The sequence below is a fragment of the Auxenochlorella protothecoides genome, assembly GCF_000733215.1.
Source record: "Auxenochlorella protothecoides strain 0710 unplaced genomic scaffold scaffold7, whole genome shotgun sequence".
Taxonomy (NCBI): Eukaryota; Viridiplantae; Chlorophyta; class Trebouxiophyceae; order Chlorellales; family Chlorellaceae; genus Auxenochlorella; species Auxenochlorella protothecoides.
The window spans coordinates 174,789-191,520 of record NW_011934487.1 but is presented as its reverse complement, the minus strand read 5'-3'; the positions used below and the strand labels follow the sequence as shown (position 1 = coordinate 191,520).

The window sequence follows — 16,732 nt, the reverse complement described above, 5'->3', positions numbered from 1 at the left end:
TTCGTTTCCTGGTGCAGGAGGAGGTATCTTCTTATGGGGAGGAGGAGGCATCCTGTTGGGGAAGGGGGGAGGTATCTTCTTGTGGGGCGGCAGAGAGGCCTTCTTCGGGGGTGGGGGTGACATTTTCTTGGGAGGTGGGGGGGAGACCTTCTTTGGGGGTGAAGGCGGCGGTTGGTTGTAGTTCCTGAGCACAGTCTCGCGAAGTTCCTTAACATTGCAGAAGTTGAGAATGGTCGTCCGTTTTCCGACTGCATTGTTGCACCGGAGGTTTGTGCCCTTGTTGTTGAGACCCCAGTTGAGGTATCCCGTGTTAGAGTTCCCTGCGCATCAGCGAGTCGAACCATTGTCATGGCAATGGTCCTGCACAGCACATACTTCATCTCAGCAAGTGCAGCACGTGTATCTCCAGCACCACTGAATCACTCCCTACGTCCTGCTCACCAATATTGTTGTTGCCCACATTGTTGTCGCCAAAGTTGTTCTTTCCCTTGTTCCCGTTGCCAATGTTGGCGTCCTTGTCCGCAGTGCATGCCTTCTGTCTCGCCTTGAGGCATTCGAGGGCCACCAGGATCCTGGTGGACCGCTCCTTGATGACCTCAAAGGGAGTCATCCTGATGGCGCTGGCAGAAACGCCGAGGGTGTGAAGGGTGCTCTCCCTGACAAAACCCGCCTTGCTGTAGCCCATCCATCTGTGAAGATTGAGAATAGAAGAGTTGGTACTCTCACATCAAGAACATTCATCATCAAGGAGGATTCTCTCCCAGACAAGTTCATCTGGGCCACAAATCCACAAGGGCCGAGTACACACTTGCAAATGTTATCCGCGCTGCTAGCCTCCCACATGTAGACCTGTGGTCCATATCTGTTGGAGAGGATGGCGGGGGTGAGGGTGAGGTATAGAAAGACAGCGTCCGGATGCCGGCAGCCGCGTCCTTCCAAACCCCATAGCGTTGCGAAGTCCGGGCTTCTATAGTGAATCGCATACTCGATTGAAGCAGGCCAGGACGACAAGAGTACAATTCCGCCAGCTAACAACTCACATGGCTGTCGGGAGAGGGAAGAACTTCGTCGAGCAAGCGCCCTGTTTGATGGGATGGAGGGTCGGCGGACGTCAGCATCCTCAAGTGGTCAGTGAAGGACAACACCCACCTGGACAACAGTTATATTCCAACAACGTCCAATTGACCTACCCTCGCGAGCACACCGAGGCTCAGGACGAGAAGCGTCACGCTCACCAGCGGAGCGCGTCAGGGCGGCGCCATTTTTGGCAGAGGCCTTCTTCGGGGGTGGGGGTGACATTTTCTTGGGAGGTGGGGGGGGGACCTTCTTTGGGGGTGAAGGCGGCGGTTGGTTGTAGTTCCTGAGCACAGTCTCGCGAAGTTCCTTAACATTGCAGAAGTTGAGAATGGTCGTCCGTTTTCCGACTGCATTGTTGCACCGGAGGTTTGTGCCCTTGTTGTTGAGACCCCAGTTGAGGTATCCCGTGTTAGAGTTCCCTGCGCATCAGCGAGTCGAACCATTGTCATGGCAATGGTCCTGCACAGCACATACTTCATCTCAGCAAGTGCAGCACGTGTATCTCCAGCACCACTGAATCACTCCCTACGTCCTGCTCACCAATATTGTTGTTGCCCACATTGTTGTCGCCAAAGTTGTTCTTTCCCTTGTTCCCGTTGCCAATGTTGGCGTCCTTGTCCGCAGTGCATGCCTTCTGTCTCGCCTTGAGGCATTCGAGGGCCACCAGGATCCTGGTGGACCGCTCCTTGATGACCTCAAAGGGAGTCATCCTGATGGCGCTGGCAGAAACGCCGAGGGTGTGAAGGGTGCTCTCCCTGACAAAACCCGCCTTGCTGTAGCCCATCCATCTGTGAAGATTGAGAATAGAAGAGTTGGTACTCTCACATCAAGAACATTCATCATCAAGGAGGATTCTCTCCCAGACAAGTTCATCTGGCCACAAATCCACAAGGGCCGAGTACACACTTGCAAATGTTATCCGCGCTGCTAGCCTCCCACATGTAGACCTGTGGTCCATATCTGTTGGAGAGGATGGCGGGGGTGAGGGGGAGGTATAGAAAGACAGCGTCCGGATGCCGGCAGCCGCGTCCTTCCAAACCCCATAGCGTTGCGAAGTCCGGGCTTCTATAGTGAATCGCATACTCGATTGAAGCAGGCCAGGACGACAAGAGTACAATTCCGCCAGCTAACAACTCACATGGCTGTCGGGAGAGGGAAGAACTTCGTCGAGCAAGCGCCCTGTTTGATGGGATGGAGGGTCGGCGGACGTCAGCATCCTCAAGTGGTCAGTGAAGGACAACACCCACCTGGACAACAGTTATATTCCAACAACGTCCAATTGACCTACCCTCGCGAGCACACCGAGGCTCAGGACGAGAAGCGTCACGCTCACCAGCGGAGCGCGTCAGGGCGGCGCCATTTTTGGCAGTCCCCCAAACCTGAAAGCCTACCGGGAAGTGCTCCAATATACCTTGGGAGCTCAAAGGCTTTGAATCAGAATACAAGTAATGCGCACATCAAGATTCCTTATGCGACTACCCCCTTCTCCCCCTCCCTGGCCGGACACGTGGGCGTAGTGGAACGTACCTGTTCCGGAGGCGATACCCCCGCAGAGTCTGCTTCCTAAGGGCGTCATCCACGAATAAGGCAGTAGACAAAACCTCACTGACGTCGCTTTTTAGGGGTGTGGACCCGGAGTGATTTAGAATTCTCGCAGAGGCTCCATTAGGGATAAATTATATATCGTCGCGGCTTCATCGATGTCGCAGCAGTGCCAGCTCGCACCCTTTTCGAGTAGGCTTGAACAGCGCGATTTTTCCCGAGAACGAGCTTTATCTTTCGCTTGATATCGCCGCTAGAGTTAATAAGGTCCAGGACTAACTCAATTGAGGCTTGTCACACGCGCAACGGAACATTGCGGGTTACGCACAGCAACCGCCCCTTCCTTGGCCGTTCAACCCACTATCTTGGAAGCTCCCTGCTGCCCCAGCAGCTGCGCTTTTGTGCTGTGGCCTTGTCCGGCTCTCTTTGGATTTATCCAGGACACCGATTCCATTATTCGGTGGTGGGCGGACATTTGGCCTTGCAAAATTAAAAAAACTCGTAGAAACAGTGTCTGTTACAAAATGTTACTGCGTTTCCTACAGAATCGCACGCAGCGCTTTAGTTCCTACCCATACCCGCTTGTATGCTGTCTCTATGCTGCAGATGACGTCAGCCACCGAATTCGTCCCAAAAGGGGGGGGTGGCACTGTAGGGGGAACCTGACCCTTCCCCTGCTCAAACTCGGAAAAAGCAGGAGCCGCCGAGCCATGCTCTTGCCGACATAGCGAAGTAAATGCTGGTGATTTGCTCACATGGGAAAGAGAAGGATATTCAGGCAGCTTTTCATGGTTGGTGCCGACTTACACCTGCCACTCAGCAACAGTTTGTGATCATTTACGCTTACCTTTGGTCTTCTGTGAGCATGTGAAGTTCAGGTTGCAAAGACAAGCCACAGCTGTCCCAGCAAGGGTGCATGAATCGACTCACAGCTCCACATGAGAGATAGACTTCCAGCTGTGCATACTATCTAGCATCGCAGGACGAGCTTCCAAAGGGTCTTAAAGAGATTTGTTAAAAATCTGGACAAGGACAGATTAAATTCTCATAGATGAAGGTACATGCAGGCCGACCTCTCTGAGAGACGAGGCTACACCAACTCCTCCTTTGGCATATACATTAGCTTAACACATGACACAAGAAATCCTTCTCCATCATCTTCGTAATGCATCTATTGAGAAGTCGTTTGATAATGTACCAGGTAACACAGCGCAGGCATCACCCCCAATATCTTCAAGTCGTTCGGTGCAACCACTGTTTCACAATCCACAATGCTGAAAGAATCAGATTCAGACTACCCATCTTCAGTAACGTGCGTGCTGCCAGGCCTGACCATCTCTCAGATCGCACGTCATGAGACACAATGTCATGATATAACACTTTTCCAATTGAAAATCGCCTCAAACTCGGCTACTTAGTACTCCTGCATTCTTATGAGAAAGGTTTGCTTGTAGTAAAAAGGTTGATTGTAGTACACTGCTACCATCAAATTGAGTTCTCCTTCAGCAGGCGCAGACGGTTTGCTGTTGGGGTGTGTTGGTCCTACGGTCACGGACCGCATACAACAGCGGCTTGGACGATACCTGAGTTGAGAAGGGAGATCGCATGGTATAAGGGCTTTCGATGCACACTGACCGAACATGGACCCTTATGCGAGTAGACCTCTCTTGCATCCCTATAATTACCCCTAGAGCATTCTGCTGCTCGCACAGAGTCCTGCATTCAGGCTTGCCCTTACCTTGACGTAATTCCCATTCCTGCAGGTGTTGGGGGCGCCCCGGTTGCAGCAGGAACTGACGATCATCCAGTTGCACAGTTAGGGGGGGGGGGGGGCAGTGATCCTGGGGCTGGGATTTTGGCCAGCCTTCGCAGGGCTTCCGATTGCGGGGGACCTGGATGATTGTAGGATGAGGGTTCCCGGCAATGAGATCTCAGAATTTCGGGGTGGAATCCAGGTCTGGGCAAGAGCATTCACTCGACCTGGATGGCATGTGGTCTCAAGGATCCTGCAGGGTAGTGCGCGCATAACACATTGATGGCTCCTTCACTGCCATTGTGTACCTGGTGCCAGTGCCCGGTGAGGCAGTGACGGACTTGGACGGCGAGGTCGTGGACCGGGAGGTCGGCGAGGCCGTGGAGGGGGAGGTCGTGAGTTGACACTTCTCCAGCTCCGTCAATGCAGAGGCGAGGGCACTGGAGGTTGCCGTGGCCTGCGAGTTGGGCGACGAGGTATGACGTCTGCAAAGCATACCCGCTTGTTGCAGGAGCAGTGTGGTAGGGGCCTACCCCATGGCGCATTACCTCCAAGGGCATGGGAAAGAGGGCTTTGGAGCTTCATGTCACTGTACAGCGATTCCTGAAGGAGCCCTTCCCTCCCCAACCCCCTCTTCAACGCACCGTGGCGTTGGCAACAGCTTCAGCGTTGGCAGTGGCCGTGCCTCCGCCCTCCGCACAAGCCGATGCAGTGGCCGCAGCGGTGGCGACGGATGTCTTGATGCTGAAAGCGGTGGCTTCAGCAATGGCCTGGGCGCTGGAGGCACAACAAGAAGCAGCGGCGATTGCGGTGGCGCTGGCCTCTGAAATGGCTGTTGCCAAAGCGGTGGCAGTTGCCGTGGCATCTCCACACGCCTTTGCTCCCTTACCAGTCGTCTTGGCAAAGACACTGGCATAGGCCCTGGCTGTGGCCTGTGGTGAGGGATTAGAGAAGCGCAGTGGCATCATCACCATGTACTCCCATAGGGAACGGGGAATGCTGTCGAGGGAATCAACATTACTACTGGAGGAGAGACTGACCTGAAAACGCATTGGACCTAGGTTTGGGTCGAGTTTTGTGCGCTGTCCCTTTGGGAACCCTCTCATGCACAGCATGTACACGCAGTCAGACTGGACTCACCTTGGACACTGCCTCCGCGATTGCCTTGGCCTCAGCAGATGCGCTGCCCCCTCCGCACACATCCGCCACCGCTGTGGCCAGGGCAGAGGCAGTGGATGTCTTGACCTCACTGAATGCGGCGGAGTTGGCAACGACTACAGCCTCCACGAGGCCTTCCTGGCCATCGTTCAAAGCCTGGGAGGTGGCCTCGACTTTGGTGATGGCGCCAGGGTCGACGGTGGTGCCAGTGCCCTGGCTGATGGCCTGGCACGGGGGGGAGACGGAGGGTTGAGAGGAGGGATTCCGACAAGAGCTCCTCACATGACGGACAGTACACAAAAGAGATCCTGGTCCTGGCCAGCGACGGCCCGCAGCGCTGAGGCACAAAGTGCTCAGCTGCATTTCTGCAGCTTGGAGCGACGTCTTGAAGCCACAATGAATCTTCTGTTCAGTAACCACAGCTTTGGAAGCATCCTGACCTTGGCAGTGGCATTGGCGGAGGCACCCCCCGTGGACACAGCCTGTGCAGCGGCCTTGGCAAGGGCTTCTCCCTTCCCGCTGGCGGTGGCGATGGCACTGGCCTGTGGTGTGAGGGTTTGGAGGGACAGATCATTCCACAGATGTAAAGGGTGTAATATTTTCAGTTGACAATTATTTCCGAAAACACCGATTGAGTTCCTATCCAGTACCTGTGCGACAGCATTGCTGTTGCCGGTCGACAGGGCCTGCGGAGGGCCGCATGTGGAGGTGTGATATCAGCGCAAACGTAACCAGTATTCGATGCTAAGATGCAGTTGCTCTCAGCAAATTGGAGATGCTGGATACGCTATTTCAATGTTTTCTGTTCGTGATCAGCAATCTCACCGAGGCTATGGCTTGAGCAGCTGCTTTTGTGTTCCCGGAAGCCACCGCCGACGAAATTGCCGTAGCTGTGGCGCTTGCAGAAGCTTGCAAATTCCGACCATGGAATCCCGCAGAGTCGCGACTGTTCGCAACCACGCCCAGGGCCAAAATAACCATGAGACGCCAGATGGATGTCTTCATGACCTCTGTCGGTAGGGTAGAGATGGTAATGTACCAGCACTCGAACACTGACAACGGGCATGCGACATGGCGACAGGAATTCCCCCATACCTGGCTTGTAATGCTAGCTTCACCGACCCGCACGGGGTTCAGGGAGAACGGTCACCTGATGTACATGAGAACAGTATTTAAGTTAAGAAACAGCACGGATATAGGATGCCTTCATGTGATCACATCGCAGCTGCTACCCTCGCTGCGAAGGCATGTGAAGGCAGCGACTGGGGATTGAGTCATCAGCTTCTAGCTTTACAGAATCATATCATGTCCCTGAGTTCGGCTTCGTGATGCGACTGTTGGGAATGCAGGTCGTATCCAGTCGACCTCTGAGAACGAGGCTGGAGCCGCCACAGAGATAGGGCGTAGTTGATGTCGCTGAGACCTAAATCCCAGACTCGGAACCAGTGAAAGGACCTGTATCTTCCGGGAATTCCATCGGCAGGCCGGGTAGACCTTCCATTGACGGAATTTTCGGCCTGAACGGTAACCCGTTACAAAGCTAGCACTTATACGGTTCTTCCGGTTATTTAGCTCACTACCTCTAGTCGATAGTGGGGTGCATAGCTCCCGCCAGCATCATGATTTGCCGACATGGAAGGTTGACGGCCCTGATCGGCATGAAGTGTGTCATAGCTAGCAAAAATGCACGAAAGACTCGCGCGCCAGTTCATGTCGGTGATTGGGTTGACTCGAGACCGTGCCGCATGCCGGCAGCCTGCCGAATGTCGAGCCACGTAACATGGATGCGTCGGGTTCAAGAATCGATATTTCAACGCGAGTGGGCACCATCGCACCCTACCTTGTCCTTCCCCGGAGGGCCGTGGTCGGCTGGAGGGGTAGCTCCCGGAATGGCCCGCCGACCTCCGGCACTGCCTCTGACGGTCCTGGAGGAGATAGATGAGGAGTCTTCCACCTCATGGGCGGATGATGGTCCCAGCCCGGCCCCAGCACCCTCCCACGACGCTCAGATCGCCCCTGTCCATGTTCGCCCCCCCGGATCTGGGGCCGTCGCATCCAGCTCCGGGCGGGGGGCCCTGCGGGACAGGGTGCGGGCTGCAATCGGCCGGGCACCCCCATCCGACCCCTCGATGCCACCCCACCCGGCCCGGGAGCTCTCGGGGTGTGCATCACGTGCGCCGCACCAGGTCCCTGGTGTGGAGGCAGAGGCCCGGCACCATGTGAGCCCGCTGGCCGTCCCCCTGCCACCCCCACCGCCCACTCACCCCCCGGCCCTCCGCCTGGCAGCCTTCCTCCCCCGCCAGCTGGCGCAAGGCACGCCGTCCCCACCCCCCTGCAACCCCTTGGACCGACACTGGCTGGGCGCAGCGTGCGCAGCGCAGCCCATGCCCCCCCGGATCGGCGATGCCCTGGCGGCGCTGGGGGAGACCAGGCCGGGGGCACCCAGGCCCGACATCCCGGGCATCGCCCTGCCCGAGATCGCCTGGGACCTCGCAGGTGGGTTTGAAGTTGGGTGGGGAGGCTGGACCTCGCCCAGAGAGCTTTTAGTCGCGGGCAACATGCTTGCGTGGCCCAACCTGGGTCGGTGCCGTGTGTGTATGTGTGAAGCAGGACACCGCAGCTTCGCCACGACGGGCCACCATCCCCTTTGGACCCCCACAGGTGACCTCCCCGTACGTATGGACTCGCCACCCTACAGCCTGGCGGTCCTCCCCTCCTCCCGCCCCGTGGCGCGCTGCGACGCCGAGGCGGCCGCTGACCTGCTCCGGCGCTGCCGGCGGGACCCAGCCACCGCGGCGCGCGCGGCGGGCGCCTGGCGGGAGGAGGTGCTGGCGGCGGCCTGCGCGCCGGCCGTGCGCGCGCTGGCGGCCAGCTACCCGCCGGCTGCCCTGCAGGACACCCTGCGCCGGACCCCCGTCGAGGAACCCAGCGTCGTGCTGGGTCGCAGTGCGGCCTCGCGGCAGCCCTGTGATGCTCCCGTGCACGTTGCGCATGCTGCGGATGCCGCGCCCGCACCCCGGCGCGCGCCCGAGTGGCCGCCGGCCCGGCCCTGGCGGGACCGGGTGGCGCCGCACCACGCCGCGGGCGGCGCCCCGGACCTGGCCTTCGACCCCGGGGGCGTCTCGGGCGGCGACCCGTCCATCAGCCAGCCCCCCGCCGCGCACGGCTTCGGCGCCTGGGACGAGCGCTGCGCCGGCGCGCTGGCGGCCAGCCTCGCCGTGGTGGCGGCCGAGGTCGTGCGCCAGGCGGCGGCCGGCTGCGCCGACCTAGCCGCCCTCCTGGCCGACGCCTGGAACGCCAACACCGCGCTACTCGGCGGCGCCGCAAGGCGCGCGCGTGACCAGGCAGTGCGCCTGGCCGCCGCCAACGCGGCGCTGGCGGCCGAGGCAGCGGCCGCCCGGGACGCGGGGCGGGCGCAGCGGCTGGCCCTGCTGGAGCTGGCCCGCGAGCGCCAGGTGCAGGGGAGGCGGGGTGCACCTGGGGGTGTCCCTTGGCGGAGGGAGGTGGGTTTTGAGGATGTGAGATGGGCAAGCTGCACAGTCTGTCCCATCTGAGGCCGAGGGGGAGTGACCTACGCCCTGGATCCAGTTTGCGCCTGAGCGCTTGCCATTGATATCAAGACGTAGCCACCAGCACGCAGGGGTAAGGGGAAAGATTATGGTTAACAACCCAGGTGATCAGACACCCAATTTCTCAGTCTCAACCCCCGGGCAGGAGGGTGAGGGGCTGCGGGCGCAGGTGGCGGCCGCGCGCGATGCGCAGGCGGCCGCCGTGGCGGCCAGCGAGGCGCTCCGCGCGGAGCTGGCGGCGCTGACACGCCACGTGGAGGCGCGCCTGCGAGTTCTCTCCTGGCAATTTGCCGGGCGCATGGTGGGGTCGGGTTCGGGGCCCGCGCCTGCTCCAAAGCTGCCCGCCGGACAGCCAGACGCATCCCTCTTGGCAAAGGTACCAGGGAATAATGGAAGAGAAGGAGTGTATCGCTGCATAGGGGCACATTCTTGCTTGCTTGTCCCTGGGTATAACAAGCGATGCCTAGAACAGTCCCTGTGTCAGCACGACACAACCCCTGGCTCATCACTGGAGTCCTTTGCCCCTCCATTTGTGCGCCCACGCAGGTCGAGCAGCTGGAAAGGACCGCCGTGGCTGCCGCGCTGCAGGACCATGCAGCCAAGCTGCGCGGCAGGGGTGGCCCGAGTAATTGAGATAGGCCGCCAGGCGCGAGGGATGCTCAATGCTGCAGCACGCTATGCCCACCATGTGCAGCAGTCTGATCCTGTCCTCGCAACCTCCCATGCCCTTCCTCCCAAGCTGCACGAGCTCCCTCTGACAGCATGATGATATCCTCACGACAGCTGCCTGGCAATCCAGAGCAGTAGCCTGCACTTTCAACGGCCTACGGCGGTGGCACTCGCCGCTCAGCACTGCAGCTGTTATACTCGAGCGCTCCTCCCTCTCTTTGCAGCAGCGCCGACACAGATTCGATGTGGGCCGGCCCCACGCCACAGCACCCGCCCACGATGCCTGCTCCCGCCCGGACCCAGGACGCAGCGTGCGCAGCATATGCGCCTGGCAGCAGGTCGCCCACCTCGTCATAGTCCCCGGCATCATTGATGTCGGCCTTCCCCCGACCCTCCAGCCACTCGCCGGTGGTCTGGCGGAAGCCATTGGCGTAGCCGCCAACCCGCACGCCGGCCGGGGCCAGCCGTCGCAGGCAGGGCACCGCTGCGCCCACCGTGCCCGGGCTGCTGCAGTTAATCAGGATGGCCTGGAGGCAAGGGATGTCCTTCACCCTGTCCCAGGCGGCCTGTGGGGAAAAGGGCTGGGATTGTCAAAAAGCCTTACAACAAGCACCTACGGGGAAGCCCTGCCCTCCGCCCTGGCCAGGCGATGAGGCAGCCAAACTCCCCAGCCAGCGCCGCACCTGCAGGCTCTCCCCCGAGCGCAGGCGTGGCTCCCCATCGCTGGCGTCCTGCAGAGTCCAGCTTATCCACACCGGCTTCCCCGTGGCCGCCGCGGCCGAGGCCGCCACCGCGGCCTCGTCGGCGGAGGACATGGTCTCGCACAGCAGGACGTCCACGGCTGGCGCCATGGCGTGCGCCAGTGTGGCATACTCTTCAAGTTGGGCGTGGGATCGGTCTGCCGCCGGGGGAAGGTAGCTTGGGCCAAGGGGGGGAAGCGACCCTGGCACGCGGGCGATGCGGAGGCAGAAGGGAATCAATGACTGCTATGGAGAAGCCACGGCTCACCTGGTCTCCGCCTTGACTCAGCAAGCTTCACCCGCTCAAAGGCCAGCTCCCACGCACACTGCGCCACCTCGCCCGTCTGCGCCTCGCACCTGCGACCACGACCGGCCGCGGCGCTGCGTCGGCGGCTCTCCTCGCCAGCATGGCGCCGGCCGCTGCCAGCTCAGCGGTCCTCTCTGCCGCACCAGCCCTGCTCAGGGACCAGGACGTGCACCCAAAGGTGTTGCTGGTGATGACGTGGCACCCGGCTGCGATGTATACCTCATGCAGGCCAACGATCAGGTCGGGAGCGGCAGCGTTGGCCAGCGCGGCTGCAGCAAACTGCCGCTCAACCGGTAGATCGGGGGCGAAGCGGGCTATGTCCTGAGACTTGAGCAGATGCCCCATGCCGCCATCCAGGAGGAGCACCGAGTCAGCGGTGCCGGAGGCCATTGGGGCTACACAGCCTGTCGACGGTACTTGTGGAACCGCAAGATCGAAGTGAGTCACTACAACAAACCCTAGTGGGAGAGTTCGATCACCTGGACAGTGGGTGCATGCGGTGGAGCATGACGTGCACGAGCTCAGATCACCGAAAGCATTTCATCGAGCTGTGTCACTCCGCGCGCGAGAAACTTGGAACCTGCGTTGCGGAGCTTCCCCTGAGATTCATGACACGGCATACATTGATGGACGCCGCATACATACCATCGAGTCGGTGAACAGACTGTAAAGGTCAGATACTATACTCATCGATCGCCAGATCTTACTCCGAGACGTAAACGCAAGCATAACCCCTCCGATCGAGTGCCGGCATTTTCCTGAGGACCAGCGACACACAGATGGGAACCTCACAAGACCTCGCCGAGTGGGCGAGAAACAACAAACTGAGGGCCATAGGTGAGATTGATTATCTGCATGGCTGAAAGCAGGTGCTGGGCCCTCAACTTCCCGGCCTCGCATGCTCCATGCATCGAGTCTTGCCCTCCTCATCACACAAACTAGGTGGACTGTGGGCCACCGGTCTTGTCGCTTCCCTGGGCTATCAAATGACGCGCCCCATCCCCATCAGCCTCGCCATTATTCACAGCCGTGTTTATGCCCAGGTTTGTTGGGGGACCTGGTTGAACCGCCCGCCTTTGAGGGTGACAGGGTTGGGGAATGTGTGTACAGAGGCCTCACAGATGCTCTGGATCAACCCTCTCTCTCCCCGATTCCTCATTCATCTTCAGGCAATCACGTTGGCAGCTCTGGCTGCTGCGGGCTCGGCTCACTTCTTTGGCTTGGATGAACCCTCCCCTGATGCTCAGAAGGATAAGATCTGAGTCTTTGCAAGGCCAGGGATGTTGGTGTCGCACTTTTTCACATGTCAGTGCACTGATTTGGCAACCATCTTCGGTAAAGTATACATCGAGCAAATCTTAAACGCACGAAGGTAAAGCTTCGATTGATGCTTGGGCAAAAGGTGTTTAGACCTGTCCAAGAAGCGGGGAAGCAATCAAAGAGCATCTTTTACAGATCTCATCCAGGGCTTTGTGCGATGTAACACGGGGATGAAAGTGGCATCCTTGGTCCAGGCCAGATACCTCTGATATTATATTTTTCGACATTATAAGCGGGAATAAGGCCATAGAGGGCCACCGAGCCGCGCAAAACCCTTGGACATCATCAGCTCATGAAGCGAGCCCTATCGTACGCCAGTACTCTTTTCTGTGGGAATGGAGCCAAGCGAGCTTTCGCAGCAGCCACATCCATCGCATCGGAAACCTGTGCTTTTGCCAACGACGGCCCTTACGGTGTGGCTCCCATGACGGCCTCTGTGCCTATTCCCGGGTCCACCCTGTCCCCGCTTCCCGTCCGGGTGACGATCCCGCAAGGACCCGTTCAGCCCTCCCCCATCCTGTACCTGTTCAACGGATTCAGGGTAAGCCTCTCACCAGCAGGCCTTGCGACGTTTGCACAGCCCCGCGACGCTTCCATTCCCATCCATCCCCGTCCGGTGGATCGTCCGGATCGCATATTCTCACATGAGTGCTCTCCGCCCCATCCTCACCCGACCTCACAAACGTGCACCCTCAGATGACCTCCAGCTACTACAAGGCCTACGCCCAGAGGGCAGCTTCCTGGGGTTATCTCGTCGTGCAGTACGACACACCCTTTTTCTCCCTCCCCACCGTCGTCCAGGAGGTTTGTGGCCCAGTTTTGTCGGCTTAGGAAGTCCAGCACCTCACCCAACGGATGGCTGCATGCCGCTTCCCGATCCAACACCACGGTGGTCACCTCTGTACCTCTACCCTGCGCGCCTGTAGATGGACGTCCACCCAGCGCTACATGCCTGGGTCGAGGCACAGGGCAAGGCCGCCACTGGCTTGCTGAGCGGCCGGGTGGCGGCGGGGACCTGCGCCACAGCGGGGCACAGCCGCGGTGGCAAGCTGGCGACGCTCCTCTACCTCCGTGGGTGGCAGAAGAGGTGGCTGTGGGTCGGGGTGGACCTTGCACCTGCGGTGACCCTTGATGGGAGTTGGGGAAAGTGTGCCGTCTTAGTGGGTATCTTTGAGGTCAGTCCACGCCAGGGAGATGTGGTGGCGGGGAAGAGTGAGCATGCAAGAAAGATGGGGGCGCCCATCAACCCACAAACATCATACCTTCCCTCTGCCCTCCTGCGCAGAGCACCGTGCCTACATCAAGGCCTGCTTCCTGATCGATCCCGTGGACGGCTCCAGCCAGTCGCCCGCCTCGGATCCCAGCGCCGCGGCCGCGCTGGCGGCGGCCGGCGCGGCGGTGGGCATGAGCTCCGCGGGGAGGATCGGGTCCTGCAACCCACGCGCCTCGGGGTCGCTCGCCTTCTGGGCGGCCACCGGGCCCGGCAGCTGGAACAGTGTGCTGCCCAACGCCAACCACGCCTGCTTCGCCCAGGCAGGCTGGCTCCTGAACCACGCCTTTGACCTCCTGTGCGGCAGGAGTGGGGTGGGGCGGGAAGCTGCCCAGCAGCTGGCCACGGTCCCCATGCTGACCTGGCTCTGGGACAGCCTCAGCCAGGTGTGGGCTCAGGGGGGCAGGGAGGACCAGGCACAGGCTTGGTTTGGAGGGCATCGCTGGTGTGGTGGGTGGGGTGCTCCTCCCATGCCAGGGCTGCACGGTCCTTCCACCGCCAGACCGCTGTCACCACCACGCAGGGGGCCGGAGCGGCAGTCATCCTGCCTCCGACGACAGAGTCTCCCGACCCAGGCTTCAAGGAGTGGTACGCTGCTCAGGTGGAATCTGGGTTGGTCAAACCCCTGGAGGTGAAGACCCCGAGCAGCAAGCCGGTTGCACCACCGGAGGAGCAGGTTGTGAGGGCTCCACAGCGCATGCCGCTGCCTGCTTGAGCGCGATGGATTCGTGTGCTTCTGCCTGAGAAGTCGTTACACAGTTTTGAGCCAGAACCCCATATCTCTTCGACTTTGCGAAGTGCCCCTACCCCTGCCTCCCCCAACTACCCCCACCCCCCCAACCATAGCATGCGCTGCATACGTGTGCCTCGCCCCATGGCCCTCGGCCCTGCGACACACATTCCGGGATCGGGTCTGCATGACACACCGTTGCAACCTCCAAGATATTGCTGGCATTCCGGGATCACCTTGTGGTGGAGTGGGGTGCTCCGAGGGCCAACGTGGTATGCTAACAACCCGGACGCTGGTCTCCGGGTGAGGCTCGCCACATGTTCAAGAAGCTGCGATCCTCCTTCACCGGTGGATCTAAATCCAGCTCCAAAGTACGCCTGGATGTGACCGTCGTGTCCGCGGCCGGACTGCCGGGCCCCACGTCCTGTCGGGTGGTGTGGGCTCGGCAGAGCAAGGTGCAGGTCACGCGACAGGCTAGTGTCGGGGAGACAGGTGCGTGGTGCGATGGAAGGGCACGGCATGCGAAATTTCCATTTGTGCACCGGATCGTAGGGTAGGGTCCGCCCTGCCGGCACAGCAGGCGGGGACTGAGGTTTCATAGCCTGGTGCTCAGTATGGGCTTCACCCACCCTCCCCCACTTTCTGCCAATCAGGCACCGCGAGCTGGAATGAGGAGCTCAGCCAGATCGCGACCATGGAGCGGGACGCCAAGGGCGCTTACCTCCCCAAGGTATTGCCCGGGCGGGCAGCGAGGCTGCACTTGGGGCGGGAGCGTGGGGTGGGTACGAGTGTGGGAGACGCAGCCGACGCAGTGCCAAGAGACTGGGTTGCTTGGTAGCTACCCGGATCTCTTCCTGCATCCATGAGCATCACCTTCTTTGCCTCTGGCCGAGGTATTGCAGCTGGGATGCCACTTGTACCAGCCCCCGCTCCCCCTTCTCAGGAGTACGTGCTGAAGCTGCAGTGCCCCGACCGCAGCGCCGCCGGCAAGTTCTCCACCGTCGGCAAGCTGACCTTCGACATGGCCTCCTGTGTTGGCACCGGCTCCGGCAAGGCCGCGCGCAAGGACCTGCGCATCCCGCTCAGCGGCCGCGCGGCCGCGCGGCCCGTGGCCGTGCTCACGCTGCTCGTCTCCGCCACCCTGGTCCAGGGCATGGACGGCGAGGAGATGGAGGAGGAGGAGGAGGAGGACGACGAGGACCTGGCGTCCGACACCTCCTCCGTCCATGGCACCACCCCTGCTGACGCCCGTGCTGCGGGCGCGGGCAGGGGCGCCCGGGACGGGAGCGTGGCGGCGCGGAGTGGATCGGGTCTCGAGGCGGGCGGGGACCCCTCCAGCCCCGTCAAGCGCCCGGGCAGCCCCCTGAAGGCGCGGATGGAGGACCTGAAGAACAGCGTCGCCGCGGCCGCCGCGGCCTCGCGCTGTGAGGCCGACAGGGCCGGCGCTGGGGTAGAATGCGCCGCTGCGGGGTTCGGCGGCCTTGCGCTGGGTGCAGAGGCGCGGCCAAGCACCGGCGTGGGAGACCCGCCGGGCGAGTCTGGAGGGGCCAGTGCAGGCGGTCCGGGGCCCGGGCCTCAAGCGCCGTGCGCCCACCATGCCGCCAGCGGGGTGGGCCCCGACCCCTCGGAGGCCATCATCTCGGAGCTGCGGCTCCGGCTGCAGGCGGCGGAGGCCCGCGCCTCGGCGGCGGAGGCCGCGGCGGCCGCGGCGGCGGCGCGCCCAGGCGCCGAGGCGGCCGCCCAGGCAGCGCGGTACGAGGCTCGCATCTCCCAACTGCTGGCGCTGGTGGAGTCGCGCGCGCAGGGCGGCGGCGAGCTGGAGGAGCGGCTGCTGGCCGCCGAGGCGGAGGTGGGCGAGGCGGAGGCTCTGGCCGGCGAGGCCATGTCGCTGCTGGAGGCGGCGCAGGCAGAGGCCGCGGCGCTGCGCGGCGCACTGGCCCAGGCGTCGCGCGACGCGGAGTTCGCCGCGGGCCAGGCGTCGCGCGAACGTGGCGCCTGGGAGGCGCGGCTCAAGGAGGCCTTCCGCCGCGTGGAGGGCGCCGTGGCACTGGCGGAGCGCGCCGCCGAGGAGCGCGACGCCCTGGCCGAGCGCTGCGCGGCGCTGGAGCGCGAGGCCGGGGTGGCCACGGCGGCCGGGGCCGTGGCGGCGGGGGTGGTCGGGGCCGCGGCGGTGGGGTCCGTGATGCAGGGCACGGCAGAGGCCTCCGCCGACGCCGGCGCGGGGGCCGGCGCGGATGCTGTGGCGGCCGCCGAGGCGCGCGCGGCGGCGCTGGCGGCGGAGCTAGCCGCCGCGCAGAGGCGGTTGCGCGGGATGGAGGAGGCGGTGGAGCGCGCCGAGGCCGCCCGCGCAGCGGTGGAGGTCGAGCTCGAGCACGGGCGCGAGGTCGGAAGCGGGAGTGGGAGTGGTGGCGCTGCGGGCGCCGCGGGCGTCGACGCCGACGCCGACGCCGACGCCGACGCCCACGATAACGTCCAGGCCGCGGGCGTGGACGCCGACGCGTACGACGCGCTGGCCCTGGAGCTGCAGTACGCGCAGACCGAGGCCGCGCGCCTGCGCGGGGAGGTGGAGGGCGCGGCGCGCGAGGCGGCGGCCGCCT

General features: G+C 61.8%; 7 protein-coding genes across 7 annotated transcripts in view; 2 read left to right on the top strand and 5 right to left on the bottom strand.

Moving 5' to 3' along the window:
• Positions 1-376: 376 nt before the first annotated feature.
• F751_5802 (hypothetical protein) lies at positions 377-691 on the bottom strand (the record flags this gene model as incomplete). The annotated part of the gene is made up of 1 exon (XM_011404115.1): positions 377-691. A coding segment is annotated over one exon (315 nt), but the record flags the coding sequence as incomplete, so codon positions are not given.
• Positions 692-4,616: 3,925 nt separating this feature from the next.
• F751_5801 (hypothetical protein) lies at positions 4,617-4,868 on the bottom strand (the record flags this gene model as incomplete). Its single annotated transcript, XM_011404114.1, has 1 exon — positions 4,617-4,868. The coding sequence occupies one exon, from the start codon at positions 4,866-4,868 to the stop codon at positions 4,617-4,619; it is 252 nt and encodes an 83-aa protein (XP_011402416.1).
• Positions 4,869-5,007: 139 nt separating this feature from the next.
• On the bottom strand, positions 5,008-7,164 carry F751_5800 (hypothetical protein; the record flags this gene model as incomplete). Its single annotated transcript, XM_011404113.1, has 4 exons — positions 5,008-5,304; positions 5,513-5,755; positions 5,971-6,072; positions 7,111-7,164. The coding sequence occupies 4 exons, from the start codon at positions 7,162-7,164 to the stop codon at positions 5,008-5,010; spliced, it is 696 nt and encodes a 231-aa protein (XP_011402415.1).
• Positions 7,165-7,366: 202 nt separating this feature from the next.
• F751_5799 (hypothetical protein) lies at positions 7,367-7,699 on the bottom strand (the record flags this gene model as incomplete). Its single annotated transcript, XM_011404112.1, has 1 exon — positions 7,367-7,699. The coding sequence occupies one exon, from the start codon at positions 7,697-7,699 to the stop codon at positions 7,367-7,369; it is 333 nt and encodes a 110-aa protein (XP_011402414.1).
• Positions 7,700-7,914: 215 nt separating this feature from the next.
• F751_5798 (hypothetical protein) lies at positions 7,915-9,732 on the top strand (the record flags this gene model as incomplete). Its single annotated transcript, XM_011404111.1, has 5 exons — positions 7,915-8,026; positions 8,192-8,256; positions 8,680-8,877; positions 9,245-9,400; positions 9,646-9,732. The coding sequence occupies 5 exons, from the start codon at positions 7,915-7,917 to the stop codon at positions 9,730-9,732; spliced, it is 618 nt and encodes a 205-aa protein (XP_011402413.1).
• Positions 9,733-9,923: 191 nt separating this feature from the next.
• Positions 9,924-11,205, bottom strand: F751_5797 (Methionine synthase; the record flags this gene model as incomplete). Its single annotated transcript, XM_011404110.1, has 3 exons — positions 9,924-10,334; positions 10,452-10,666; positions 10,866-11,205. The coding sequence occupies 3 exons, from the start codon at positions 11,203-11,205 to the stop codon at positions 9,924-9,926; spliced, it is 966 nt and encodes a 321-aa protein (XP_011402412.1).
• A 1,354-nt stretch (positions 11,206-12,559) lies between these two features.
• Positions 12,560-16,732, top strand: part of F751_5796 (hypothetical protein) — a gene marked incomplete at both ends in the record, with an annotated part of 6,028 nt that continues 1,855 nt past the window's right edge. The window contains 9 exons of the mRNA XM_011404109.1: positions 12,560-12,676; positions 12,832-12,939; positions 13,062-13,206; positions 13,421-13,791; positions 13,929-14,017; positions 14,500-14,627; positions 14,789-14,865; positions 15,079-15,984; positions 16,612-16,698. Of these exons, the coding sequence (XP_011402411.1) occupies positions 12,560-12,676; positions 12,832-12,939; positions 13,062-13,206; positions 13,421-13,791; positions 13,929-14,017; positions 14,500-14,627; positions 14,789-14,865; positions 15,079-15,984; positions 16,612-16,698 (2,028 nt within the window). The remainder of the gene's footprint in view (positions 12,677-12,831; positions 12,940-13,061; positions 13,207-13,420; positions 13,792-13,928; positions 14,018-14,499; positions 14,628-14,788; positions 14,866-15,078; positions 15,985-16,611; positions 16,699-16,732) is intronic.